Source organism: Drosophila elegans, unplaced genomic scaffold, assembly GCF_018152505.1.
Source record: "Drosophila elegans isolate 14027-0461.03 unplaced genomic scaffold, ASM1815250v1 contig_476, whole genome shotgun sequence".
In the NCBI taxonomy this organism is placed as follows: domain Eukaryota; kingdom Metazoa; phylum Arthropoda; class Insecta; order Diptera; family Drosophilidae; genus Drosophila; species Drosophila elegans.
Window position 1 is genome coordinate 2,706,805 of NW_024545863.1, and position 27,443 is coordinate 2,734,247.

A 27,443-nucleotide genomic window follows, 5' to 3' on the forward strand; every position below is an offset into this window, starting at 1 on the left:
ATTGTCATGTCTTCAAGTTTCTTTTAAATTTTAGATTTAAAAATCATAAAATTATGGTAAGAACAATTTTAGTGGAATAAATAGCGAATAAAAGAATAAGTATGTTTATACATGTTTTGATTATAAAATTAAATAAAAAATTGATATATACATATATATATACCAAATACTTTTTTTGTAATAAAATAGTAAATTGCACGACATAGCGGCATAAACTAAAGTTTTTTTTTTTTATCAATTTGTATCATATTTTTTCTCTGTACCCTGAAGATTTTCTCACTTTCTTCATTGTCCATATTTTCCCACTGTACTCCCACGATTTTCTCACTTTTTTCCCTGTCCATTTAGTTTCCGCCTTTGTTCATCGCCCGCCTGTCGCTTTCAGTTCTTCTGCTGCTGTGCACCGAAATTGGGTGCGATAATATCTAATCATTACTTATCATTATTGGCTATGGTCAACTGGTGTGGGTATTTGTCCTCCACCCACCAAGTTCCTCCCGCTTGCCTTTTTGTAGGCTGGCTAATGGCCGTTCCTTGGGTGTCCCACTTGATTCCCAGCCTGGCGTCCTTCGGCTTTCAGACAATTCCGTTCACCTCCTTGCCCCAAGCCCGACGCAGCGATTACTGAACAAATTAAATTAGTGAAAAGACCAAAACGAGGCGAAGGAGCCAGGTGAGGCAATCTAATTGTAGGTGGGTGGGTGGTTGCGTGCCTGCCCGTGTGGGACATATGTTAAATCTGCTTAAAATGCGACCAGGTGTCGGCAGCCAATTGGCCTCTGGGGGCCCCGAGCTTCCTTTTCCCTCTTAAACAAGCTAATTAGGTTTAATGGCCAGAGACCATTTAGCCGTCCGCTCCTGGTGACTGTCAGATGCCAAAGGGGTTTCCCAAAGGACAATCGTAGGTCAAGGGTTAGGGAGAGGTCAGATAGTAGTTGGTGTCGACAGCTGGCAGTGGGAGTCTAGAAAAGTTAATTAGTCGTGTGCTTCTCGTTTTTTAAATTAAACTGTCCTATAACGGAACAGCATGAAAACGAAAATGTCAAAACCAAAATCAATAAGCTAGCTTCTTAATTATTAAAATGTTTGTGCTTACCCATTAATATTTGAGCACTTACAATATTAAGCGAAAGACTCGGAAACAAAAACGGATGGGAAAAATGAAATATGGATAATCTGAAATTAATTTTACCATTTTCTTGAAAAGGAAATTTTGAAAACCAAAATAAATAAATAAAATAATTTATAAATTTAAGGTAACAGAAAGTCCCATATTTACATGAGTTTGAGAACTCTACATATTAAATAAGGTTTCATTAATGGCTAAGTAGAAGAACCAGCTATGAAAAGCTTTTCATTTGTTAGAAAAGCTTTGAAAGCAAGCATTGCCAATTTCAAATGCCAACCAACACCAACCAATAGAGACAAAGCGTTAGACGAGCGAAGTCAAATTCCTGCATATAATCTGAATACATTACCCTACATCCTTGAAGCGCTCATCCTTGAGACCTCGACACAGACCTAGTACAAGGAGCCAAGGTGAATCGATCAAACAAGGATTTTGGCATGGCAGCCAGTCAAATCAACAAAAGCTGAATTAAAGCAGGTCAGCAAACTGACAGCCAGCGAAGTTTGTTGTGCAGGAATTTCCGAGTTGTCAGAGTCACAACAACCTCGGAATGAGTGCCAACAAAATCTTTCTGCGTTACTATCCGCCAGGTGGGAAAGGTCATTATACAGAGGTTTTAATAGATACTTATTTGTATTGGGTTATCCTAGGACTGGCCATAAACTATCGAACAGCAAAGGGCAATGAACGACTGCGTCATTTTGATCTACTTGACCTAGATTCAAAGTAAGTGACGTTTAAAATATATAACTTAGTTTTTTTATTTAAAAAATATGTAATAAATCTTTGATTTTCCTTTTCAGAGGCAATATTGAACCGCTGGCAGACCGGATTCTACTTCAAACTATAGCCGAAGCGGAGGAGGAAGATCAAACGCCTGGATGTTCAGGGAAGGCTTCACCACCTCGTCCAGTCAGCGGATGTGTAACAAGATCTCAAAACACCTTTAGTGCCTTGAAACAGGCTCTGGAAAAGCTGCAGAGGAAACTTCGTGAACCAGTCAAGAAGAAATTCTATCTGCACAAGTGCCACAACTCGCACATTCTACCCTTGACAAATGTGTCCTTCGATCGGAGTGGTGAACGATGTCTCACTGGAAGCTATGATCGCACCTGCCACGTGATCAACACCCAAACGGCCCAGGTGGAGCACATCCTCACGGGCCACGACAATGTTGTCTTCTCTGTGGGCTTCAATCTTCCTCACTGGTATTGTATTAAGTTTTTGTTAAATAATGAGAAGAAACGTAGTCAAAAACTCTGTCTAACAAATTCAGGAACGATCCTATTCCTTTTAAAAACCTTTGTTAATTTAAAAGATATTTGCTTTTCTAAGAATTACCTGACAAATATTTGATATATAATATTTGATCCTTAATCTTCGTGATATATTTTACAGCGACAAAATAGTGACTGGATCTTTTGATGGCACCGCCAAAGTTTGGTCCGCCAGCAGTGGCCAGTGCCTGTGCACTTTCTTTGGCCACTCTGCCGAGTTGGTGGCCGCTGAGTTTCATCCGATGCATTCGAATTCCATAGCCACCGCCTCCATGGATGGAACAGCCCGAATTTACGATGTGGAAACGTCCCATGAACTGCAGCAACTCAGCCATCATGGAGCAGAGGTGATTGCAGCGCGATACAATCGCGATGGTCAGTTGTTGCTCACTGGATCGTTCGATCATACGGCAGCTATCTGGGATGTGAGGAGCAAAAGGTGGGTTTTTTTTAGTCCGAATTAGAGCGTTTCTATAACTTCCCTTTGCAGTCTCAGCCATCAGTTGCGGGGTCACAGCGCAGAGTTGTCCAACTGCATCTGGAACTTCAGTGGATCGCTGATAGCCACGGGCTCCCTGGACAACACTGCCAGGATCTGGGACATTAGAAAGCTGGATCAGGCACTTCACTTGGCCGCCAAGCACAGCGATGAAGTGCTCGATGTGTGCTTTGATGCAGCTGGCAGACACTTGGCCACCTGCAGCAGCGATTGCACGGCGAGGGTTTGGAAAGTGGAGGGATCCGCGGACCAGCTGGAGATGCTGTCCCTGATGGCAGGGCATGCGGATGAGGTGTCCAAGGTGTGCTTCAGTCCCAGTGGCTGCATGTTGCTCACAGCCTCGGCGGACAATACGGCTCGCCTGTGGCTCTCGGAAACCGGACAGTGCTCCCAAGTTCTGGCCGGGCACGAAGGTGAGGTGTTCAGTTGTGCCTACAGCTACTCAGGAGACGCCATTCTTACCGCCTCCAAGGATAACACTTGTCGTTTCTGGAGGTGATACGACTGGTACACAGTGCAGCTGAACGACTGATCAATCGACTGATTAAAAACTTGGGGTTTCGCTTTTTTTTTTATCAACATTTACTACAAACTCGAGCGTAATTTTGCTTTTCTCTCTTTAGATTTTCATCATCAACTTGCATCTTATAAATTAATAGTTCTTAGTTTTCATTCTCGTTTCTTTAAGATCGGACATTATTGTGGATTTGCTTTTGTTTTGTTTTGCTTCGCTAACATTAGGTTTTAGGTATTACTTTTTCGTTTCCATATTTAGATAGTTACAGTTTTTGTTTGCTAGTTTGGTTTTCTTTTACCATTTTTTTTTTCTTGTTTTGTTTAAACATTTTTTACTTTACATTATTAAGTTTCGCTTCAGGCTTGGCGACACATCTTCTCATATACATATATAAAAGGTGAACAAAAAGTGTTTTTTCGGTAACAAACATTTTACAACTTACAAAAGTCCGCTTTCGTTTCGGAATCAATAATTAATACATGGTTTCTTGAAATAAAAAAAGATCTTTTACACAAAAATTGGAGCGACTCCTGTGTTTTTTGTTTTTACTGTTTTTGTTTCCACATTTTTTAAGAATTTGTTTTCTGGCGGTTGTACTCGTGATTGCTGATTGATGAGGAGTGACGGAACGATAGGACACACAGAGGGTTAGCATTCACAAAGATGGCTGGGAAACTGTTCGGAGTAATCTTCTGGGTGTGGTTCTGCTGCTGGCTTTTAGCCATCCTTTGATTTTTATCCGATTTCGGGTTCTCTGAGTTCTGCTCAGGTACGCTCTGTTCTAGATCTCACCTAAATCTTAGAGTTGTGTGGGGCGTGGCTGTTTGTATGGTATTGTTGTGTTTAGGACTGCTTCGTATAAACTATAAATGTATCGTTATTCTTATTATTATCATTATTAGTAGGTTTTTCTTTTGTGTTTATCAAAGTAGAAAACTGTTTGGTGTGTGTTCTTGTTTGTTTGTTTGTTTGTTTGCTTCGTTCAAGTTGTGTGGCTCTGCTTTCTGTTCTGATCTGGTTGCTGCATTTGTTTAACTGGTTTTGTTTTGTTTTTCGACTGCAACCTAATGCGTTGGACTCTGCAAGAATAACAAATATCTCGATTATTGACCATGATGGGGAGCCGGTTGTTAAGGACACTTTCACACAGGATACAAGCTTGCGTCTGAAGCGGAAGCGGAAACGGAAGTGGGTAGAATAAGATGAAACATGCAGGAACAGACATGCGGTTCTCTCAAATCTTGAAACAAAAGAAACGAAACAAAGCGAAACAGTATGGAGGCAGGTCGATGATACAGGGACGAGGCAAGCAACATAATGGATTATCGCCTTACATTTAGAGTATGTGAAGCTTAGGATGTTTAGTTATCTTTGTTCTCTTGCTGGTTTGTTGGTTGTTGGTTGGATTTAAAATGAACAATTAGCATTACAAAATTCATATATCATCATATGCATACAGCTAGAAAAAAGAAAGAGAATAGGTAGCCAAGATTAGAGGTTACGATTCGTGGGCAAGGGCACCCCCAACTGAACATAAAACGATAGCAGTGATTAATGGTGACGATCGAATGAAACTGTGATATCTCAATCATTACCAAATCCGCTTGTGTCGATCTACTGATTGAATCAGAAAAAAACAAGGCAATTTCAAAGGCTATAATGACCAAAAACGGTGCTATGCAAGCGATTAAAATATGTATGTTAGCGGTGGCGAAAGCGCAGCGAACCGAGTTAGAGATTATAGAACAGATTTCGTACTTCACATGGTCGATCCGGAAACTCTTGCTTGAATGTGCGCTCGATAACGTGATATCTGTAAAGGTAAACACCGCTGATTAGCTATCAAAGGTCGCTGTTTTCGGACATGTTTTACTCACTTGGACTGCAGACCGCCACCGGGTGGAAGACCTTCAATGTCGTCTCTGTTCTGCAGACACTTCAGCAGATCCACGTAGTCGGTTATCTTGCTAGACTCTATTTCGTCTGCAACAAAATCAGAGAGAATACAACGGTTAGACACGGGTTTTTAACAGGCACCGATCTTAGCTTAAAAGACTTTTATAAATAAATATTTATGTACATAAATGGTTCATAAAGAAACACGAATTACATAGTTAAGCTACTTTAAAGCAAATGCAATATTGATATGAACTCTGTTATAAAATTCAACTAAAATGGAAAATGTGTGGCCATCTCAAGCGATTTAATAACAAGGGAATAGAATAAACTTGATGCATGGTCGATGGGTAAAAAAAAGCTGTAGAAAAGTTGTATGCTCTTTTGAAGAATAAAAAAGTATTTTTTTTAATTATAGTTCTAATCACGCATTTTAAGCACGGTTTGTGTATTATTTTTTTTATTAAATATACAATTTTTTTAAATATCTTTAAGAAAGAAATAAATTGAATCTTTAGGTATAACATTTTACGAACAGTCAAGTGATTTCGTTTAGAAACTGTTTCATTTTTGTATTGTGGCTTACGGAGGCATGCATTTTCGATTATCTGTTGAATTGTGTGGATCACTTTTTACAATTAATACACAGATAACCATTTATTGGAGGTGGGCGGGGGCGGGTGTAGGCAAAATAAAATTAAACCAACCAATCGATAAGATAAACGATAACGAAATGACATAGTGACTTGCGAAAATTGACAAACTACAAAATTATAGACGTACCTTATGCTCACTCATCTTAAATTTGAATTGCTTTCTGTTTCTTTTTCTTGCATTGACATTTGGCCCATTTGGCTAATTCGCGCTTTTGTGTGGCAATAATGTATTAGAAATTGGGGTTTTGAAGTACGAGGCGCGAACAACAACCATAAAACAACGACAGCGAATGGCTAAAATTTACCTTTTGACAGATTACTTTAGATAAAATCTGGCTCTTAAAAAATCAAGAAAAATTAAGGAACAAAGCGAAATGAAAAAATGATCTGCTGGGACGGGTTTTTGGATAAAATGAAAAATATTTGAGAAATATATAAGATTTGCTTACTGTCTTGTGCATGTGAAAAGAAAATGGAAGGAAGAGAATGAAAACCAAATGAGAACTAGAAAACTTAATCCAATAGAACGGCAGACAAACACTTTGACTTTGGTTTTCGAATCTTTTGTTAAGTTATATTTTTGACTTGCATCTGTGGTAATTAATTAATTACTATAAATCGTGTATGTTAGGATGTTGTTTGTGTGTGTTTTACACTCTTGGCTGAGTCACCGTTTTATCATGGAACCCGGATACAAACATTTCGGGGGAATTGCTTAGATTGTGTGGTATATGTTTGATCGTTTCTGGGTAAAGTAATCGTTTGCCTTCGTTAACAACAAGCACAACAGTTGGTGAGCATAAGGTTTACAATTCGGTTTCATTTAACCTACGTATACGTAACATTCAAAAACCATTTGGCTAGTCTACTCTAGGCTAAGTAATTCGTCTGGACATTGAGTATTTTCCATTATTGGTTAATTCCTTATACTAGGTTTTCATATTTCAAATTTGGTTTAGCTACTTTGGCCAGTGGTGGGCAATGCATGCTCTAGTTCTATTCACTAATTCGCAATTTGTAAATCGTAAGAATCGGGTTAAAGTATTTGTCTTTATCAACAAGGTCACGTCTGAAGCTCAGCCTCTGGATATCGGCCGAAATTCACTTTGGTGTTGCGAATACTGAAGTCTCAGAGAAATTCTTCTCTAGTATTTATTGCTTTCTATACATAATCCATGTAATACGACTACAATTATTCTGAGCGGTTGCTAGTTCATAAAATATATTTTCATTGCTTTTGTCAAGGTTTCTGTCGGCTTCTCAGCTTATGTACAATTTACCTACAAAGAATCTTCTCTGAAGACATCCTATTATACGTTAATTGCTTAGAAAATACGTGTTATTTCACTACTCCTACTAGTTACATCAATTCCAAGTGTTTGTTTTGAGTGTCAATACCTGCCTACGTTTAGTATTGCAATTTGCTTTGATTGATTTGCATCGTGGCCAGTATGTATAGTACAAACTGTATATACAAACTGGATGACGGGTCATTTAACTACTTAGCTCGGGCAGGTTCGTCGATAATTGTTAATATTTTTGTGTATATGTAATAATAAGGCTAAATGGGCTGGATTTTCGCATACATGGAACGCTTTTGGCAGTGGCTGTGGTACACACAGGCATGTATAAATAATACTATAACTCAGGCACACACACACGGTAAAGGAACTGTGGTCAGCCACACGCACAGCCACCAGATATGACAAACTAACACGCTATTCAGGTATTTACTATGCATTAGCGATAGGATATTGGTAGTACGCCCACACTCGCCCCCATTTACATATTTGTACAGGCAATATACGGTGAAAGTTCTCTATAGAAAATCCCTGGGTTACAAATAAAATTCTGCTGTATTTTATACAACTGAAACTAAATATTCTCTGAAATATATATTATGAGCGTTATCATAAAGATGCCAAGATATGTAATCGCTACACTCTTCTTTATATCTTGTGAGCCATTATCACAGGCATTTTATAAATTGTGAGAATTAAAGTATAATTTGTATATCAACACCTAATAATTTGATTAATCTTTAAATTCGAATTGAGCCTTTTTGCCTCTTAAATATACCTGCAAAATGTTTAAATTCAAAACAACGTATTATTATCTATCCAAGAGAACTTTCACTGTACTTGAGGTGGGTGCGTGTGAGGTTCATTTTTGGCATTGGTAATGGCAATGGTTTGGTATTCTTTGTAATATCGTTTTTGTTTTGGAGATACTGTTGGAAGGAACTGTTCTGTTGGAATCGACTTTTTGAACAAAGTGGGGCAAAAACTAGTCTAGAAGGACTTAAGGTCGGGGATGTGGCCCTTAGAGGGGCCTTATAGAAACGCTCATGGCGTTCAAGGTACAATGTATACGTATTTCGGTTCGATAAAGACACGGAGAAGAAGGAGACCACTACGCCATGGATCAACAGTTTACGATTAGTTATAAACAGAGTAGACGACTTAGACAACCTCTTGTGATCTTCTCGATTTGTTTCTCCAGCCGATGCTCAGCCTCTATCGCTTCCTCGGTGGGTTTCGGAGCTCCGGGGAAGGCAATGATGATAATGCTCATGTTATCCCGACTACCCTGTTTTCCGAATAGTGAGCAAAGTGTTAAAATCTGCTGGATATAATTGAGTTTAGGACTCACCTTGTGCAGGCATGTGTCCACCACCTGGTTGGCAATGCTCACAAGGTCGCTGGTCACTCGCATTCGCGAGTGGATGAAGCTGCACACGTCCTCGTTGGTCATCACATCCCAGATTCCATCGCAGGCGAGCACCAGGAACTCATCGCTATCCTGACGGCTCTGGCAGAATATCTCCGGTTCCGGCGACACCAGCTGCTCGCACTGTCCCTTCTCCTTGACGTTCTTAAAATCGTAGTCCCCGAGAGCTCTTGATACGGCCAGGGTGCCATTCACCCGCTTGATCATCACACTGCCGCCGGCATTGTGAATGCGTTCCTTCTCCTCCGGCAGAATGGGCTTGTGGTCCTGCGTGGCAAAAACGGGAACTCCCTGGCGGCACAGGACTGCTCTAGAGTCCCCACAATTGGCGATGTACACTTGCGTGAGGCTGACAAAGGCGCACACGGCGGTGGTTCCGCCGCATTTCTCCGTCTCCTGGGTGAATTCCGGCAAATCTCGCATCACCTCATCGATGCGTAGGAAACCGGTGCGAATGCCCTTCACGTGGTCGCCTCCTATGAACTCCTCGGTGTTGATGATGCTGTGCAGCAGATGCTTGGCACAATGCTCCGACACCTTGCATCCCGCGTGCCCATCGAACACCGCAAAGAAGCTCCAGTCCGGCAGGACATCCCCCAGCCCGGCACGAGCGTAGTAGGCGTCCTCCATCTCCGACCGCCAGCCCTGCATCGAGCTGACCCCGAAGAGCAGCTTGTTGCCCTCGCCCTGGTCATTGTGCTTGGCGGTTTTCGGCTTATCCAGGAATCCGCCCATGTCCACTGAACATGCTGTGTGCTGTGTGCCGGGCGGGTGCAATTCGTTCGCTGGGCCAAGACTCGCCGGTGCCAAGAATTCTGAAATAATGCAACAGGTAATCAATAAACAAGCCTTGAACTTGAACCTGAACTCCCAGCAAAGGCACTCGCGATTCAAAACGTTGAAGAGCCAAAAGGGAAGGTCTTGGATAAAAGTGCTAAAGTCTTTTTATTCAAGTTACTAACAAGTTCTTCTCGTTTAAACTACTTCAGCCTTTGACGTTCTTACGAAATATTTTTTTATTGTAATGAAATGTAACGGAAATGCCAATCTCCGCTTTTGAAAATCAATTAAATACTATTAGAGCCTTCAAGAAAAATGGGTTGAGTTGACTCACTAGATTACTTTGATTTCAGGTAAACATGAAATAATTATTTGCAATTCTATGGAACTCTGATCATGAATGTGCATTAACAGATTATTTGGAGGGATAATTGAATTAAACCTAGAAAGTCCTTAATTATTACTACGTATTACTTAGTACTAATTTAGTTCGAAGTTAGAACAAATTTGTTATCCTACAACAATACAATTAATACAAATAAGAAATTAAGGATTTTAATCTTTTAATATTAAAAATTAAAATCCGGTATTGAAGCTTAAAGACATTTTAAATAACCGTGTATTGAGCGGGAAAAACATGGCAAATATGAATCCGAATCAGCTGTCGTTACTTAATTAATATGTAGCTTGAACTTTCTATGGCTTCCTTGGCAAGGCAAGTTTGCCGTGATTTCAGAACGATTATTTTAAGCCGACTGCAAGGACACGAATAGCAACAAAAGGGGGCGGGGCGGAAGTCCTCAAGGCAGCTTGCCGCCCACGCTTTTCACCGTTATTTCCTGTATGCCCTTCGTTTCTTTTGCCTTCCCTTTTGGCACACATCGATTTATCAAGGACGCGCCTTCGTCCTTCCGCTTGGGCAACTAAATTAAGCACTCGAAAGTGGTCGTAACAATACAGTTAAAGGAATATGTGGGAAAATTGCGCGCGACAGCATCCACAATTTATTTCCCATTCACAAAAAAAAAAAATTAAAAACACGCGCAAGTTGGCAGCCCCGTTTTTGGGAGCGGGGCAGGGTGTGGGGTAAATCCGGCATGGCCCCCAAAATATTGTTAATGAAAACACACTCGCGATTTATGAACTTTGGCGCTGGGAAAGCCTTCGCTCTCGTTATTTTCACCTCGCAAATTTTAAGTTTGATGGTCTCCGCTTCTTGCCGCTGTGTGTGAGTGCGCTGCGCTCTCTGTGCGAGTGTGTGTGCTTCGATGAGCTGCGTGCGTGTGCGTCTCTGCCGTAAGTGAAAATTTAAGAACAAAAAATCGTGTGTTCAAGCGTGTTTTTCTTCGCCTTTTAGCGCTTCTTTAATTTAAGGTCGATTTACGCGCTATTTAACACTTTCGCACGATTTCGATCTGCACTTTTCAGGCGGAAATGAAGTTTTTTCTAATATTTTGATTGACAAAGGTAACCAGAGGTGGATAAATGTTTATGCCATCACAGTGTTGCCAGACAGAAAATCGTGTTACACACTAAATAATCTCGCAGAACACCGAAGCAGTCAGACCGAAAATATCGATGTGTCACGATATAACTAAATAATATATAATATAACTATCGTTAATATCGATATCAGTGGAAGGTGTCTTCGCTGGGAGTGTCCCCGCTATCGGGAAAAGTTAACCGCTGAAGTAAAAAATTACCGTTTTTCAGTCTGGACAGAACAAAAGTTATCGGTTAAAAAAGTAGGGATATATAAAATGACCCGGCTACCTACCCAGTTTTTTATTTTACCAATTTCATATGAGAATTAAAAAAAAAAAAAATCATTGTATAAAGCAAAAAAAGCTGAAAATGCATAGCGTCATATATTTGCCTCCGATCGAAAAAAGCTTTAGACTAAATATTCTTAAAATATTATCTAGCTTATAAGCTAAAATAAATTAAAAATGTTATGGGAAAGTAAAAACGTCTGAACTAAAGTAGTATTTCCTACAATAAATTTAAACTTTATTTATATACCTCATTAATTATTATTCTCAAAGCTAAAAGATAACAATTAAATAAAAATCTAACGTATTTAAATCGTTAAATTGAGAGAGTATTTATTCAATATAACTGATTAAATTCTGAGAATTTAGCTGCCATCAGTGATACTACTTTATGGCCACTTTCAATAAACGTCAAGACAATATAGGATCAATAAAACTACTCTTGGTATACCAAATTTATGAGTCCTTCTTAAATTATACAAAAATATAACTCCGATTATTAATAAATATATACCAATTCTTTCATTCAACGGGGTTAACGGGGTTAAATGGCATAATTTAATATAAAAAATAGGAGTTGTAAAAAAGAATCAGCAGAGTCCTTAGGTAATTCTTAGATGAAATTTATTTATTAGCTTTTGTTAACAGTAGGTAACAATAAACAACAGAATAACCCGGCGCAGATATCATTAAAATTAATTTTCCATTAAGAAAGTAATATACGATCATATTTTTAGGTACACATATTTGACGTTGAAAGATAATGATATTACTGATAATAAAGTGATTTTTTTTTTAAATCAATTGTTTATGAATCAGAATAAAAAATACGATTTTGAAATAGCACAAAGAAAGTTTTCAATTGAGTTAGCAGGTTGAATCTCGGGGGTTTCACTGATAATGCTTATATGACAGGCGTCCTGATAATAAAGGTTGAATAAAAACTACACACGATAATTGCGGGACCGTAAATTTTCGAAATCTGGTTTTCGAACGGAGTGGGTAGTATAAAAACCAAAACTGGCCTGTTGGGCTTCACACTCTTACCAAGTTCTTCAAGTGCCCAAAGTGAAAATGTTGTTCAAGGCTGTGACTCTTTTCCTGGCCATTGGTGCCGTCTACGGTGCTGTGGTTCCCAATTCCGTCGAGATTACGGGGGAAAGCACACTGATCGAATTTCTGCGTGACTCTCCGGCTCTGAGGGCGTCGGATGTTTTCAACATGGAATGCTTCGACTACTACACTCCGCTCCTCAAGCAGCACGCCGATAAGTACGACGAAGATTCCCGGACTTGCTACGAAGACTACGAGGTAGCCAAATCCTTGATCGACTCCAGCTACGACTACCCTCGCAGCGAACTAGCCGATTCTGTGAAGAACACCTGCTACTCCCTGCTCACGTGCGATGGAAAGGAGTCCAATTCCGATGCTTTCGAGTGTCTGGCCTCAGGTGTAAGTGTCCCGAAACAGCAAGACAGATATACAGATGCGGTCAAAATAATAGTAGTCTTAGCCTTTGAAAGTAGCAACTAAAAATAACTGGAAGCCAATTTTTATCATTTCGCAAAGCTAAGTCTATAAACTAAATTGGGCCAATATAAAAATTGAAAAATACACATTTAATATAGGTATTGTATTTTTAAAATATTTTTTAAATAAGATTGATAAAAATTTTTTTTTTTAATTTTAAATTACGCAAACAGATAACATACTGAAAACATTTTTATTCCAATTGGAGATTAGTGAGTATTTTAAATATAGCTTACAACATTATATTGGTAAGTGAATTTTAAGGAATTATTCACAGTTAAGAGTTTCCTTGAAAAACTTAAACAATTTCAAAGGATTTTTAAGTCTCCGTTTATTTATTGAAATGTAAGCATTATGGCACATTAAAAAAATATGTTTAAAGAATTAAAGGTATGTTTTTTTTTTGCAATTTTCTACTACTATTTTATTAACCGCATCTGTATATTATTTGAGACTAATATTATATTTTATTTTAGAAAAACGCTGAATAGGCAACATTAAATGTAAAACTTTGCAATTTCCACTACCTCTATACATTTTTTTTAGTCTCAGAAACCATTATTTTTGTCACCTGTCATATATAAATAAACATTTCTTTTAATAATATTTAACGACATGCAATTGCAGGGACCTGCCGGATCTGCGGCCCTTGGTTCAGCTTCCGACAAGGCATACGATTACGGAGCTAGCCTGAAGGAGAGGTTGGGAGACATCCAGAAGGTTCAAACGGCTTGTCTGCTCGAGGCCCAGCGAACCTACAAGACCAAACACGGCCAGTGCTACGATGATCTGATCGCCTGCGCCTATGACCCTACCTGGGAGTTTCCCACCACCAGCTTTGACCTGTAGATGTAAAACGAAGGACTCTACAATTCAAGGCAACTTAGCATGGTTGCACTTACGAACTTTTGTGGTTCTTTAAAAAACAGTTGACCAAAGATCAGTTAATCTAGTTGCAGTTTTCATTGAAAATATATTAGATATCTTCTATATGCTTGTATAACAATATCTGATTTCACTTACCTCAAATACAATACCTAATTGACGAATAAGTGATAAGGTTTCTTGCAAGCCAACTGAAACCATTGAACTTGTTATTATCAGTAATTGAACTTATGTTACATTAAAGGGTAATTAAAAAGATAGTAAAACACAGAGTGTAAACCGTATAAATATGGGTTGGTTGATCCATCACCGTCAAGTTCTCATCCAAAGATGTTCCCGAAACATTCCCCGATCCTGGTGTTTTGCCTTTTCCTGGGCGTTTCCCTGGCGTCCAAGCTACATATTCCGATTAGACCAAACTCCCACATCCAGGAGTTGCAGGTGGAGAGCAATGAACTGGCAGCAACCCACTCGGACATCTCCAACAGGTGCTTCCAGATCTATCGACCACTTTTGGAGAACGTTGCGGCGCGTTATGAGACCAACTTTGAAGCCTGCATAACGGGCTATGACAATTCCACGGCCGTGGTCAATGCGAAGTACTCAGGTGATCGCCAGAATATCTTAAAGGCTGCCGACATTGGCTGCGCTAGCCCCAATTCATACTGCACCTGCTGGACACCGGAGAAACAGGACCTGGACATCGTGGTCTCACGCCTCGAATGCGCCTCTAATAAATCTGCGGAGAGCTCCAAGACCTTCTACGGCATTTCGGCCAATGCCACGGAGATTGCTGTCAAGATCAAGGAGGAATATCGTGTTCTGGAGTCCCGTAGAGAAATTTGCGAGAATAATGCCGAGCGCACCTATGTGGAGGACACAGCCGACACCTATGAGAGGTTGAACAACTGTCTCAAGGGAATCCCCGACACAACCATCCGAACTACCACACCATACCATACCACGTTCTATACCACACCACTTCCACCCACTGCAGCGCCAGCAGTTAATTAGTTTAGAAAATGTAAATGTATTCAAGAGCAAAATAAAGAAAAATCAGGCAATCTAATTATTGATTATTGGCATTTAAAAATTTAATTTTGTATCTAAAAACAAGTCTGAACCGTACATTTTTATTTTAACTTAAATCAAAACTGATTCGGATGAGTCATTTTTCTTGACTGATTGTCTTTATATTTTTCCCTGACGGAGAAACAAAGTAATATAGGTACAAACATGAGCACACAATGATTTTTCAGACTTTTCTAAATGAAAATCTAATGAGCTGTATGTTGCACTACATTTATTTTGTCTTTTGGTGCAAGACAATTACTAGTTTTTAATATATTTTTTTGGAAGCAGCAACAGATGGTTTAATTCTTATAATATCATGATTGAGTTTATATAAATTAAATAATTTAGTTTTAACAATAACCAATAACAATTGAGTTCTCGTCCAAATGTTTGTGTTTTATGGTAATAATTAAAATTAAAAAACCTTTTACAATATCTTCTTTAAGATTTGTTTTTCATTTTATTAATTGATTTATTAAGACAGTATACTTATTTCTTTAAGACAAAAATAAATTAATATAAAAAAGAAAATTAAAATATTAAACCACATTATTGGTATTATTGCCACAAATTGGCATAATAGGGAAAATTGTTAGAACTTTTATAGTAAATGTTGGTTTTAGAATACTTATTAAAAAAAGTTCCTAAGGTTTTTGCAAATTTAAGGTATTAAATTTATTTTTTCAATATTTTCAACTCGAAGAAGAGCCCTATTTGAAACATTCTATTAATGAGAAGGAAGTAATTACATTTAACTGTTATTGATATCTTTGTATTTGATTTCTGAACAATGTAATTTAACTTGTGCGCAGTAAAATGGGCTAACAATTTTCAGAAATCAATTAAGAATTCCAGTAGGTACACTTCCCCAAACACGAGACAATTAAGACCGAAAAAGATAAGATGCTCGGGTAATGGATATAAAAGCGTTGTGCTTTATATCTAGTGTATCCAGTCAAGAGTTAAGACAAAGACGTTCAGCAATGTTTTCCAGATTCTCACTGCTGGTGGTGGTACTAGCCTTTGGCCTGATTTCTGCCCTAAGCATTTCCTCAAAGTTAAAACCCTCAAAGCTGAAGTTGCCAACAAACACGAGGCTTCTTAAACTTCAGCAGCAAACGGACACGTTGGCCGCTCGTGATTCCTACGCTTCGCAGCTCTGTTTTGGCCACTACATTCCCCTTCTCAATGGATTATCGGCCCAACTCGAGGTGGACTACGCCAAATGCCAGAAGAACTTTGATGTCAGTAGTGACGCGGTGATCGCGTCCTGGAACAGCACTCTTTATAAAATCCAGTTGACTGGTGAACGCGGCTGCAGCACCTTCTTCGACTGTTCATCCATTGTGGACTACGTTTTGTCCTTCGAGTGCTTCGCCAATGTGGTAAGCTTACTGAAAGAAAATTTATTAGGGAAAAGTGAGAAACTATTTAACAATGTTGTTAAATATTCTTTAGGGCGCTGAGCAATCGAAGACCATGTACCAAGTGTCGGCAGATGCCACCGAAGCCGCCTCTGACATCAAGATCCACCTCCAGACTTTGGATACACAGATGATTAATTGCCAAAATAATGCCGATAGGCATTATGTGGAGGAAACCGCCAGCACCTATGAACACCTGAACAGGTGTCTCGGCGGAACTCCTCTGCCACAGGAGACCACTAAAGATTGGTCTTATTATACAACCTGGTACTAATTATTAATTACTACCATTAATAGCAATTATTATAAAAATGCAAAAAAAAATAAATAAATTAGATTGTGCCTGAAAAATGTGTTTACTTACCATACTTTAAACAATGTGAAATCTATAAGTTTGATGATAACACAAAAAGATATTGCTACTTAACTTGGAAAGTGTATATAAAATCGTAATATTCTTGTTACAAGATTACCAAATTTTATTTTTATTAAATTCAATTTAATGTTTACAATCATTGATTAAATTCCTGAGTTTTAAATAATACTATATTTATTTTGAACTACTTTCCTTTTTATTTTAAAAGATTGTTCCAATTTTTGAAACCCCAACTGGGACCACCCGAAATTTGTAATCATATCAGTGCCGAAACCGAAACTATCCGGCTAATTTCTTTTATGTCCGCATTTAACGACAGTCCCACGGAGTTTCGGCAGTTTTCCCACAGTTGAAGAGAGATGCTCGCCGATATCGGGGGCATCTATCAATGGTGGCTGGTCATCCTTTGACCTGTCCACACCCCGCAGAATGAAATCTCAGTGACCTGTGGCGGTACAGGTACGAGTGAAATCAGTTCACATCTTGTCTTTGTCTGCGGTACATTCCTTTTGAGGGACTGCGCCGACACACCCCGACTTTGTTCACAAATTTTGCGCTTAATTAATTGTGAAATATTGGCTGGAAAATCAATTGACAATTGCGAGCTGGCCCGCCACAATTGAGTTGTAATCGCAATGGCCAAGTAGGCGTCGCAGGATCGTCGAACTCTGGCTCTGTGGAGCTGGTTTTTTGGCCGACGTTTGCTCGAACTACAATTGCCAGTCATGTCTTCATAAATTTCATTGAACTGAACCGAACCGCCGCTCCGAGTCGCAGTCCAAGTCGAAGTCGGTATCCTCAACATGCGCCAAAAACACACACAAAACGGGGGGAATTGTGGGGGGGGGGGGCTAGGATATACCTATTCCGACTATTTCATCTTTTGCCGACGGCGTACGGCTCATGTTGTATGTAGCCTTAAATTGAATCGTTACAAATTTTGTTGCTCGTTATAGCAAGCGTTTTATTGCCCAACCAGTTTGGGCCAGAGTGCCCATGCAAAGCACTCGCAAGAGTCAGGGATCTCAGTCTCCGTCACCGTCTCCGTCTGAGTTTCAGTCCTGAGATTATGATCGCCGAACCAAAACGAACTGAGAACGCCCCCCTTTAGGAAACAGTAGCGCCGGGTTCTACGGGCCCAGCGTTTAATAACTTCATTAAATGCCCTTTGACATTTATGCCAGACACACTTATTTATGTGGCACTATCTTCTCAACGGATCGGTACAGGTAGCCAGGAACCCTATAAATTACATAATCATCAGATAGTGAAACTGTTTACAAGCCGAGACTCGAGACAGGCACACCCACAGTAGCCAAACGAGAATACAGAAGAGGGTAAGGTAAAGGTCATCTACTATTCCTATTCCAATTGATTAGTTTCCCTTTTTTTATGCGGAATTTGTATTCCTATGTAGCAGCCGCGGGTCAAAGCTAATTGCTCTAATTTCTAACTAAGAGCAAGACATTTTTCTGGCTGCCGCTCGAGGAGCCATAAATATTGTCGATCAGATCAGATCAGTGATCGCGCAGCTTGCGACCGCCGATTTTTATCAGGAGTCAGGCCAAAAAGTCCGAGTCTGGGCTCCGAATTTGTCGTCGGCCCTTTGGCCAAAACAATGGCCATTTGAATTCGAGTTGTTGGCCCAGAGCGCGCGGCCAAAAGGCAAAGATTTATTACGCCCAATGCCCTACAATCTGGCGGGTGCTTTGCACTGGGCGGCCTTATCTCGCACACTCCCAGACATTGAACTATGCAGATACTATATGTACTATATATAGATCGCAAAGCACGTGGCAAATGGCGGCCACAATCGTAATCAGAAAAGTGATACTACAAGCAACTCGTAATTGATGGACTAATTGGGTCTGATTCTTTGTCTTAGTTCATATTGAGTTGACAAGAAAATTATAAAATCAAAAGTCCTACCACTGATATATTTAGTAGTAGTCTGCCAAATTTGTTCTTGTAGAGAACTTCGAAATATATTATTAAATATTCTTTCTTATCTCTGTAACTACTTAAGCCTACACAGACGTCATCAATTGTGAAGCAGACATAGTTTTATAAAAAGGTGTTAGATTCAAAGTAATCACTAATCTTAGTTGTTAAAAATAAGCTATGAGGTACAGCTTTAACTTATGTATAGATTAGATTGCACAAAAAGCTTTTTCACCAGATCATGAAGGTTAGATGATTTTATATTTCTAATTATCATTCAAACTCTTTTTGAAAATTGTTTAACTTTTAAAGACTTTAAATGTTTAATTAAAAATACCATAAAAATGGGCAATCTTTACATACCTTCAGTATTTTAAATGCTATTTGATTAAATGATATTTTTTATTACCCCCCTTTAGAGTATTTCTAAGTCGACTTGGAGGATACCTATTTCTGCATTCGATCTGCCGCTGTGATTTTTGCGTATTCCGAGTCCCCCTCGGAATTCAAAATCCAAAAAGTGATCGATATGCGGCGGCCAGTCGACAGAACTTTGTTATCGTGGCCATTGTGGGATTTGCGGCCGCTTGGAGCACAAAATTATTATGTATCTCGGAGCGATTAACAGACGCATTTCAATTTTATTGCGCCAGATCATTATCGGAGCGCGGATTGGACCTTTTTGTTTGGCTGTCGCTGCCGAGGCTGAAAACTGTACGACAACAAATCATTAGATCATGATCACGATCATAACAAAATCATAATAAAATCGAAAACAGAGAAGAAACCCAGCCAGGCGCTCTCGCTGATGTCGATCCGTCGATCGGCATCAAAGGCGGCCCGAAATTAACATCGAGGCGCGAAGAGAAACTTTCCTTTCGCCGGACGATGCCAATGATTTCACCCAGTGCCACATATTGGCCAATGCCACAGCGAAGGAGAACGTGACATTACTAGGAGGGCACTGAGAAAAATTCTGGTTTTAAATTAACGTAATTAAAGTAAGAGGTCTGTCTTACTAGGATGCATAATAAAGAATCGTTCTACCTGCACAGCATATATTGCCTATCACATTATTATAAAAAATATACATATAATCAACTTAAGAATAAAGTTATAATATATTTAGAAAACATTATTTATTATAAAACGAGTATGTATGAATGTTTATTTTTATTTACAGTTAAAGAAGATTGATCTGATTGACGAAGCCATAGGCATTTAAATGTATATTGGCAATCTAAAAGAAAACCGAATAATTTAAGTAAAGCCAATAAAAACGACATTCAACAGAGAGAAGATCAGATCCTTAGTCAAATTTCTAACAAAGAAACCCTTTTTTTTGCCAGTGCAGCTTCATCATCGTCATCTCTCAACGAAATGGAGACGTGCCATTGCGGGTGGCTTTGGCAATTAGACAACAAGTGCCCGAGAGGTAATAAATAGCGGCGGTTAGTTCAAAAGCGCGATCCACTAATCAGCTGGCCAAATGCCAGCCAAAGAAGAAAAACCCGTTGAGGAGGTGTGAAAATCGTTTACCGATCGCCGAGAACAACGACGCGGCCATAATGGGCTGCAGTGGAGCGAAGTTAAGCAAATAAATTAATCAAAAGGAAAACGACGTCGGACGCAAACGAGTTACCCACCGTTGACCGCTAATTCACATATGATTTATTTTATAAATTAGGCAGCCCACTCGGAGATCAAAGCAACCATCGCACTTAGCTCCATTGGCTTGTCAAACACTCTTTTCTGGATTTTCTTTCCATTTTTGTTGTTGTTGTTTTTTTTTTTTATTTTTTTGATCGCACCGCCTTTAAGACAAAGCACTTCGGAAGCGGCTTCTGAAACCCGAAAAAATCAAAACGGTTAAATTTGTTTGTGCAGCGGCAGCGTTTGGTAATGAAACGCTAAGTGGCCAACAGTTGTTTAACCAAGGGCCTATTTACCAATCAGCCGGATTCGCCTGACAAATTGTTTGGGCTGGTTTTAAATAATAAAAGCCAAGGGTTAAATACCACTGTGCTGGTTATAATTCCCACTCTCTGCTTATCAATTTAAGAATACAACTTTATCGCTTAATCCCCGACTTTTCCAATTATGGCATTGAGAATATGTTTGCTTTGAAATTGATTTGACTTGCACCCCTCGCGAGGGGGTGTTAACCATCCGTAGCCAAAAAAGGGCGGCAGCATCGTCTCTGTTTATCCCATTCGTTCCACCCCTCGGCACAATGCTCTATGATATATGTAATTTTGATAACGAGAGCATTTAAGCTAAAAAGGGTGGAGGCTGTGGGCAGTGTTGTCTGCATAGCATGAAAATTAGCTAAATCGGGTAGCGAAATATGAGTTAATTACTCAAAAATTAACTGAAAGCTTTGCTTTGTTGGTATTTAAACTGTTATTTTTTTTTTGAGAACCAACAATTTACATTGTAGAATATTACATTACATTAGGATGTTGCAAACAATATTCTGAACATTAGTAACTATTTTATTTAATTGTAACTTACGAGCGTTTAGATATTTTTACTTAAATAAATACTCCGAAATTTATGACCTTAAACAAAAAAGAGTTCGAGTTTCCTGCTTTTTCTTGTTAATTTTAAAACATAGCTAGAAAATATCCAACTTGACAGCCCTGCACAGATGATTCTCTTGTAATTTGCCCGCTTAACGAGTTCCCGGACCAAATCCCAAGAACCCACAAACCACCCTCGCTTCTCCGATTTTCCCTGGTGGTGGCTGCCACATCCTCATCCTCATCCTCATCCACCCGTTCAACCGACTCCAACGCTCTGTTCTGCTGGCTGTCGACGCATATTAATCCAATTATCATGCACTGTGCACGAAATCACTTAATCGTTTCGAAATGCGGAAGACCAGAGGAAAGGGAGTATCACACCAAAATGGTTACATTTGGGCTACGCAGTCGGAATAATTCCGTTTTAGTTGCATTTAGTGACTGTCCTCTGATTATGATTGATGCCAACTGGGCGAATGTCGCCTTGTGACAGCTCCTAAATTGGTTCTAAGTTTAATAAAATAGGCATTGCTGAGGTTTCGGAGGAGTATATAAAAGTATTGTAAAACTATTGTAGGGGCGTTGATATTTTAGTCTTGATAAGTTTATGAAAAAAAGGAGTTAGGGAAATACTTTGGGAAATATTTAGGAAAATTATACAATACATTTGAAACTCTTAAAAACATATTGGCCAATAAATAGGACTTGTTTTGATTTAAAAGTTATCTGATTTTCTCAAGAACATTTCGCAAGTTCGGTATTTTTTCAGTAGCTTATAAATCATCTTTCATTAAAAAAGACTTTAATTTTTTAATTATTTCTCCTCAACAACACAGTTGACCTGCAAAAGACCCTGAATATAAGACTTCCACTATCCCACGAGCCTTAAACAAGAGTGAAACAATTTGATTTAATTAAAAAATTATGGGATTACATACATTAATGCTTTTCAAGCAATATATATGCAAATTTCCCACACACACACACAAACATACAGAGGTAGGGGAAAATGGGAAAACAGGATGACAGGAAGCAGACTGCGGCGAGTGTCGCATATTAAAGAATATTTTATTTGCTTTTATTACACAGCCCGCCCAGTTCACCCTGGTCGAAGGCCAGTTCTCACGCCCACTTTTCCACCGGAAACTTGCAGCGCAGACTCTGATGATATGGCACAAAACTGAGAAAAAATGGCAACGTTTTTGGTTGGGCTGCGAGGGCTAAGGAAAACGCAGACGAAGGCGGAGGCTGAGGCTGAGAATCTAATAAATTGTGCCACTGTCACTTGGCTTAGTGAAGGATAACTGGCCACACGCCCCAGCGAAGGCAAACAACAATAACAACAACAACAGCACTGGGTTGCAAGGGCTCATCAAAAATTCATAACGCGCCACGTAATAAAAATTATTCAAATTTTTCGCAGCCACCCAAAGGAGGGGGGTGGTGGCGTGGGTTCTGGTGTGGGTTTCGAGTCTCGGGTTTCGCGTTCGCAGAGTCAACTAAATTGCGGTGATGTTTCATAAGGATGGCTGGCAAAAGGCAGACGACAAACGCAGAAAAAGGACAAATCACACCCTCGATTATGATGCGCACAGTAGCACACATCCACATTTATGTACAGTTGAGGTCAAAAGGGTAGGATAATACAAAGTATAAGAGGTATTAAGAAAGGAATACATTTTTACACTCTAAGTGGTTTTACATTATTATGATCTAGTCATTAATTAATTATAAAATAATAAAAAAGTTGTATGTGGACTATCAGTTTTTAATTTAGCCAAAGGAATTGATATTCGCTTCACTCAATAAATTTGTAACTATTTCTACCTATATTATTTATTTTTTTTTGCACCCAAAAGGTTACATATTATGGCTCTCCTTAATAAATAAAATTAGAAATGCAACAATTAAAAATAACTGATCATATTCTCATGACGGATGCTGTCCATATATCCCATATCAAATGAAGGGAGGTCGGTCGAGCAGTATAAGGACATATTCATGGGTCGTGTGGCCAAACGGAAATTGAATGATTTTGCGCAACAGTCGCGGAAGTTGCTACTTTATAGTCATTTAGTGGTTGGTCGTCGGACAATGCATCACGGGCTTATCACAAGGCCGGGCTTCAGTCCTTCGGCTGCTGTCACAAGCGGATTATGGCCAAAAACCGCAGGCTGGCGAGGGGGCTGAATGATGTTAAAAATTTTACAGAAATCGAAGCCTGGCTAGGATGTCCGATAACAAAGTAAAAGTGCCGCAGGGACGACAATGACAGCGATGTCGCTTCCCAGGCGTCGACGCTGTTTCCGCCGGAAGTGTAATTTGATACTTTTACAGCTCCGCACGAGCATCGCTTATCGAAAAGGGTTCGCTTCGCAATGCCCGATGCTCCTCGAGGCACGCTAATTTCTGCAATTGACTTTTAAACCTGGCAACGTGGATGGCAACGGCAGCGGCAATGGCAACGGCGCCTGTCAGACCTGCAGAACGCACATAACGAGCTCCTTTTTTGTGCATTTCAATTCAATTTCCTCTCGCATGCGAAATTGCACACAGTTGACCAGAAGAAGAGGGTCGATGAGGGCCTAGACCAGGAGTTTGGCTGAATTGGCATTCATACAGCAGGGAAATACCTGGAAAATATACAGTAATCATTGCAACGTTGTGGACAATTTAGCTATGAATCTGTTCTTTCTATCAAACTATTTATGACTAAGGAAATTGCCAGGGAAATTTATGTCTAAAATATTGGACTATTTTAATTGCTTAGGCATTTTTCCACTCTTAGATTTGCTAACAACAACATGTATATAACATCAAAATCACTGTGATTTGTTTTAAAAGACTTAAGAATTACATAAAAAATGTTATAATAATTAAAAATTTCAAATTTTAATTATGTGATCATCAGAACTATGAAACATCTTTTACATTTTTGCTTGGCACTAAGCTTTTATTTACTTTAAAATAAAAGTTTGCTAACTTTATTAAACTATAATTAATAATAATTAAATATCTTCGTACTTTTTTATTGTTTATAAAATTTAAATTGGCAAATTGGCAAAATATTACATTTAAATAAACTAAATTAAAAAGACAAAGCAGTTCGAAAATGATAAATTACTACAATTTTGGAGTTTTTTGTTTATAAAAACTGGTAATTTTTCTTCAGTCAGCACCCACTGTATGTGGTATACTCGTATTATTTGCCATTTCGTTGGCCAGTTTCCATGGCCTGTTTTTGGCCATTGAATGAGTGGCTTTGGCTCCGTGGCCAACTCAGTACCCGCCTTTGGTCCCCGATCCGTCGTCTATAGCTCCGTGGTGATGTCCGTGAGTGAGTGAACTGTCACAATTGACGTGGGGCGTATAAATTTTACATTTAACGAAAACGTAATCGAATTGAGCGAGCTGTATATGGCGCGGCCGAAAATAAAAAAAAAAAAAAAACGAAAAGAAAACCAGTGGGATCGGAGGAGCCGAGGAGCAGCCAGTTAGCCAAGTTGGCTTAGTCCCGTCTCATTCTGCACGGCTATGGCCCTCTCTCTCGCGCTCTGTATGGGTTATGAAGACATCAGATCAGGCGAGGCGCATGGCAATTTGTGGGACGCCACAAAATAAGAGGGGACTTCAGGGGGCGGACTATGCCAATTTGATGGCAGCATGCACAGAATGCATTCATCAGGCCAAGATTGCTAGCCATCGATGGAGCATTCCCAGGCTCACATTATTAACTGCACGGATGCGTGTAATGGGCCACCTTGGAAAATAATAATGAGGTCTCGTTTCCATTTAAATTCCGGCTACAGCCACCTGGGGACACATTTGGCCAACGTTTTTCAATCAGCATAAAAATTTATCAAATCAAATTCAAATACGACTACCTGCTTCCCAAAATGCAAAATGGTAGTGCTGAGGTATAAAAATCGCATGACAATCAAATGCCACCCCGAATGCCGGGTGAAATCAATCGGGACGTGATGTTTGTTTGCCCGGGAAATTTGCATGTGAAAAGCTTGCTTTTCCATCAAAACGTCGTTTGGCATGCAAATCGATTAAAATGAAATCAAATCTGATTCAATCCAATCCAATCAGCTAGCCAATCGCAGCTTTGTTTGCCTTCGGGCAAATGGCCAAATCATTGCCGCCGGCTGGGGTCCACGAATTCTAGGATCGGGATAGAATCGGCGTTATATACATAGTATATGATAGTATGTAGTTCCTGCCTACGCCAGCTGCTCACAAATCGTTTAACTCAAATTGACTTGTCAATATTTAATTAGGCGTTGGCCGGGTAACAAGATGCGGGTTCCAGTTCCACCCGCTTTGATGTCCTCAGATGCAGCCCGCTTCCTGCGGATTAGTTGGCGGTTTCCTTTAGTCTCCGTGTTTGCCCAGCGCCTAAGGAGTGTCTATGTGTGCAGAGAGGAAAACGCACAAAATTTGCTCATCAATTTAGGGGTTTTCAATTTGAAATAGCTCCTACTGAGGTATTTAACATACATACACAAATATATTGACATCAATTTGTTGGTTTTACTTATTTTGATTATTTTGAGAATTATTTTAATTAATAAAAAAAAAATAACTATGTGGGAAAATGGACATAAAATGGTAAACAATTTTGTAACAGAACTGTTTATATCTAAATAAGTTTAAAAACTTAAATTGATTTTATTAACAATATAATTTTACATTTAAGGACCGACACTTAAATAAAAGCAATAATTAATAATTATCAGTATTTTGTTAATGATGTAATTGCCTGTGTGTTAAACATTCCCAAAGCTTCTAATAGTTTACGAAAGCAAAAATAATAAGGACATTTTCCCCTTGTGCTTATACCATACATGCAAAATAATCTTAACGTAGTGTGTGATTCATGTGCCACTGGGGCGTATGCGCAACCTCTTCTTCGCTAGACAATCAATCATTTGATCGAGCAAACAACTAGCTCAATATCTTCGCTTCTCACAATAAATGTCAAATGCGTCCTAATACAATTAAGGGTCTTTGGTGGTAGCAGCCAGGCATTAAGAGGCTTAATTTTTTGCTGGCTTTGATTTCGATTTCGATTCCGATAGCTGCAATCGCCTTGTCGTGTCCTTTGTCAAAAGGCACGTGAAAAAACGTGTCCCATTGACATTCAGCTTGATGAATGATCAGAAGCTCCTTGGGTTCAGCCTGGAATTCCAGTATTTCCCAGATATCACTGGACCTTGACTGACTGCTGACACGTGACTGGCGATTGACGAACTTCCTATTGGATTCCTGGGGGGAGTGAAGCTGGTTATTATTTAGGGGTTTTATTTAGCAGCAAAAGTGCCAAGCGGCCACTACAAAACAGCAAAGTAATGCGAAATTGAGATTGTCGATTGCTCTCAGAATACGTAAGGTGATGATAGGGTCGAGGAAAGGCTAAAACCTTTTTGAAGTCCGTTTAAGTGATTAATTAATTGATTTTAAATGTTTCAGTGTGTATGTAAACAATAAATACATTTATTCGGAAATTTATATATATTATTTCCTTTAAAATAAAAAGAATTTATATAAATTACTAAGCCAACACGTTTCTTTACAAGTTGGCACGAGCATATAATATAATTGAATATAATTGACTAAGCAATAATAGCAACTATTCGGAATCACATATTTTAAAAATGGTTTCACAAGCCCACACAAGTTGTAAATTATTCTATTTGCTACTTTCATTTAAAAGCATATAAAAATGGAATATATAGGTTTCTTCTACTTATGTTCACACCTTGTTTAGCAACTTTTTTGATGCCACAATTTGCTACGATATCGACAAAAGTGTCAAACGATTCGCAGCCCCTTGACAAGAGTGAAACATGGTAAACTTTACCGAACAGCAGCCTCATCCGATCTCATTAGCAACGTTGGATAGCCCCGTCAAAAATGCTGTGCGGACAACCTCAATATCAAAATTCGATATTCAGTTTTTGCAATAGTAAACGGAAATTTCGCACAACGCAGGCAAAACTTTTTGTTTCCTGTTGTTGTCAATAACTAATTCGTTTGTCATTTTCCGTTTACATAACATATCAGCCAAAAGGGGGAGGAAGCTCCGCCGCAACGACCGCAATTCGAGCAACAAAATACTGCACATATAAGGACAAAGTTTCTGCCTGGATTCTTGTGGCAGGGTCCTTGTTGTTTTTGTTGCTGTCGGTTTGTTTATCGCTTCCAGGCTACGACGACAACAAACATGATTGCAAAAGTGTTCGAAACATATTGAAAGCTCAAAGCAAACACACAATCACCATCCCAGAGCTTTATTTCCACCCCCAAGACTGGCAGAATGTGAAGTAGATGGTGATGTTTTCTAGGCGTTTTCACACACTTGAAGTGTCAATTTCGTTGTGAAGCTCATAAAATGGCAGACTTTCCGCACAGCCAGTGGTGGAGCTG

The 27,443-nt window shown here is 39.2% G+C and overlaps 5 protein-coding genes across 7 annotated transcripts; 4 read left to right on the forward strand and 1 right to left on the reverse strand.

Annotated features, from left to right (window-relative positions):
* Positions 1-1,374: 1,374 nt before the first annotated feature.
* Positions 1,375-3,455, forward strand: LOC108148632 (dynein assembly factor with WDR repeat domains 1). The gene is made up of 5 exons (XM_017275744.2): positions 1,375-1,719; positions 1,780-1,855; positions 1,933-2,379; positions 2,501-2,845; positions 2,897-3,455. The coding sequence occupies exons 1-5, from the start codon at positions 1,680-1,682 to the stop codon at positions 3,402-3,404; spliced, it is 1,416 nt and encodes a 471-aa protein (XP_017131233.1). The 5' UTR covers positions 1,375-1,679; the 3' UTR covers positions 3,405-3,455.
* Positions 3,456-4,466: 1,011 nt separating this feature from the next.
* Positions 4,467-11,011, reverse strand: LOC108148633 (protein phosphatase 1B). Of its 3 annotated transcripts, none has more exons than XR_001774568.2 (7): positions 10,668-11,011; positions 8,627-9,519; positions 8,446-8,563; positions 5,300-5,405; positions 5,181-5,235; positions 4,757-4,881; positions 4,467-4,501 (listed from the first exon to the last, which is right to left on the reverse strand). XR_001774568.2 is itself a non-coding variant. In XM_017275745.2 (6 exons), the coding sequence occupies exons 2-6, from the start codon at positions 9,437-9,439 to the stop codon at positions 4,487-4,489; spliced, it is 1,107 nt and encodes a 368-aa protein (XP_017131234.1). In that variant the 5' UTR covers positions 9,440-9,519; positions 10,668-11,011; the 3' UTR covers positions 4,467-4,486. The 3 variants fall into 3 exon arrangements, 1 of the variants encoding a protein (XP_017131234.1); XR_001774569.2 differs by having other exon boundaries at positions 4,467-4,662; XM_017275745.2 differs by lacking the exon at positions 4,757-4,881.
* A 1,275-nt stretch (positions 11,012-12,286) lies between these two features.
* LOC108148481 lies at positions 12,287-13,776 on the forward strand. The gene is made up of 2 exons (XM_017275515.2): positions 12,287-12,708; positions 13,414-13,776. Exons 1-2 carry the CDS (start codon positions 12,331-12,333, stop codon positions 13,633-13,635), a joined length of 600 nt encoding a protein of 199 aa, XP_017131004.1. The 5' UTR covers positions 12,287-12,330; the 3' UTR covers positions 13,636-13,776.
* Positions 13,777-13,998: 222 nt separating this feature from the next.
* On the forward strand, positions 13,999-14,740 carry LOC108148479. The gene has a single exon (XM_017275513.2). It carries the CDS (start codon positions 14,002-14,004, stop codon positions 14,683-14,685), a length of 684 nt encoding a protein of 227 aa, XP_017131002.1. The 5' UTR covers positions 13,999-14,001; the 3' UTR covers positions 14,686-14,740.
* A 972-nt stretch (positions 14,741-15,712) lies between these two features.
* On the forward strand, positions 15,713-16,520 carry LOC108148480. The gene is made up of 2 exons (XM_017275514.2): positions 15,713-16,130; positions 16,204-16,520. Exons 1-2 carry the CDS (start codon positions 15,729-15,731, stop codon positions 16,441-16,443), a joined length of 642 nt encoding a protein of 213 aa, XP_017131003.1. The 5' UTR covers positions 15,713-15,728; the 3' UTR covers positions 16,444-16,520.
* Positions 16,521-27,443: the final 10,923 nt, after the last annotated feature.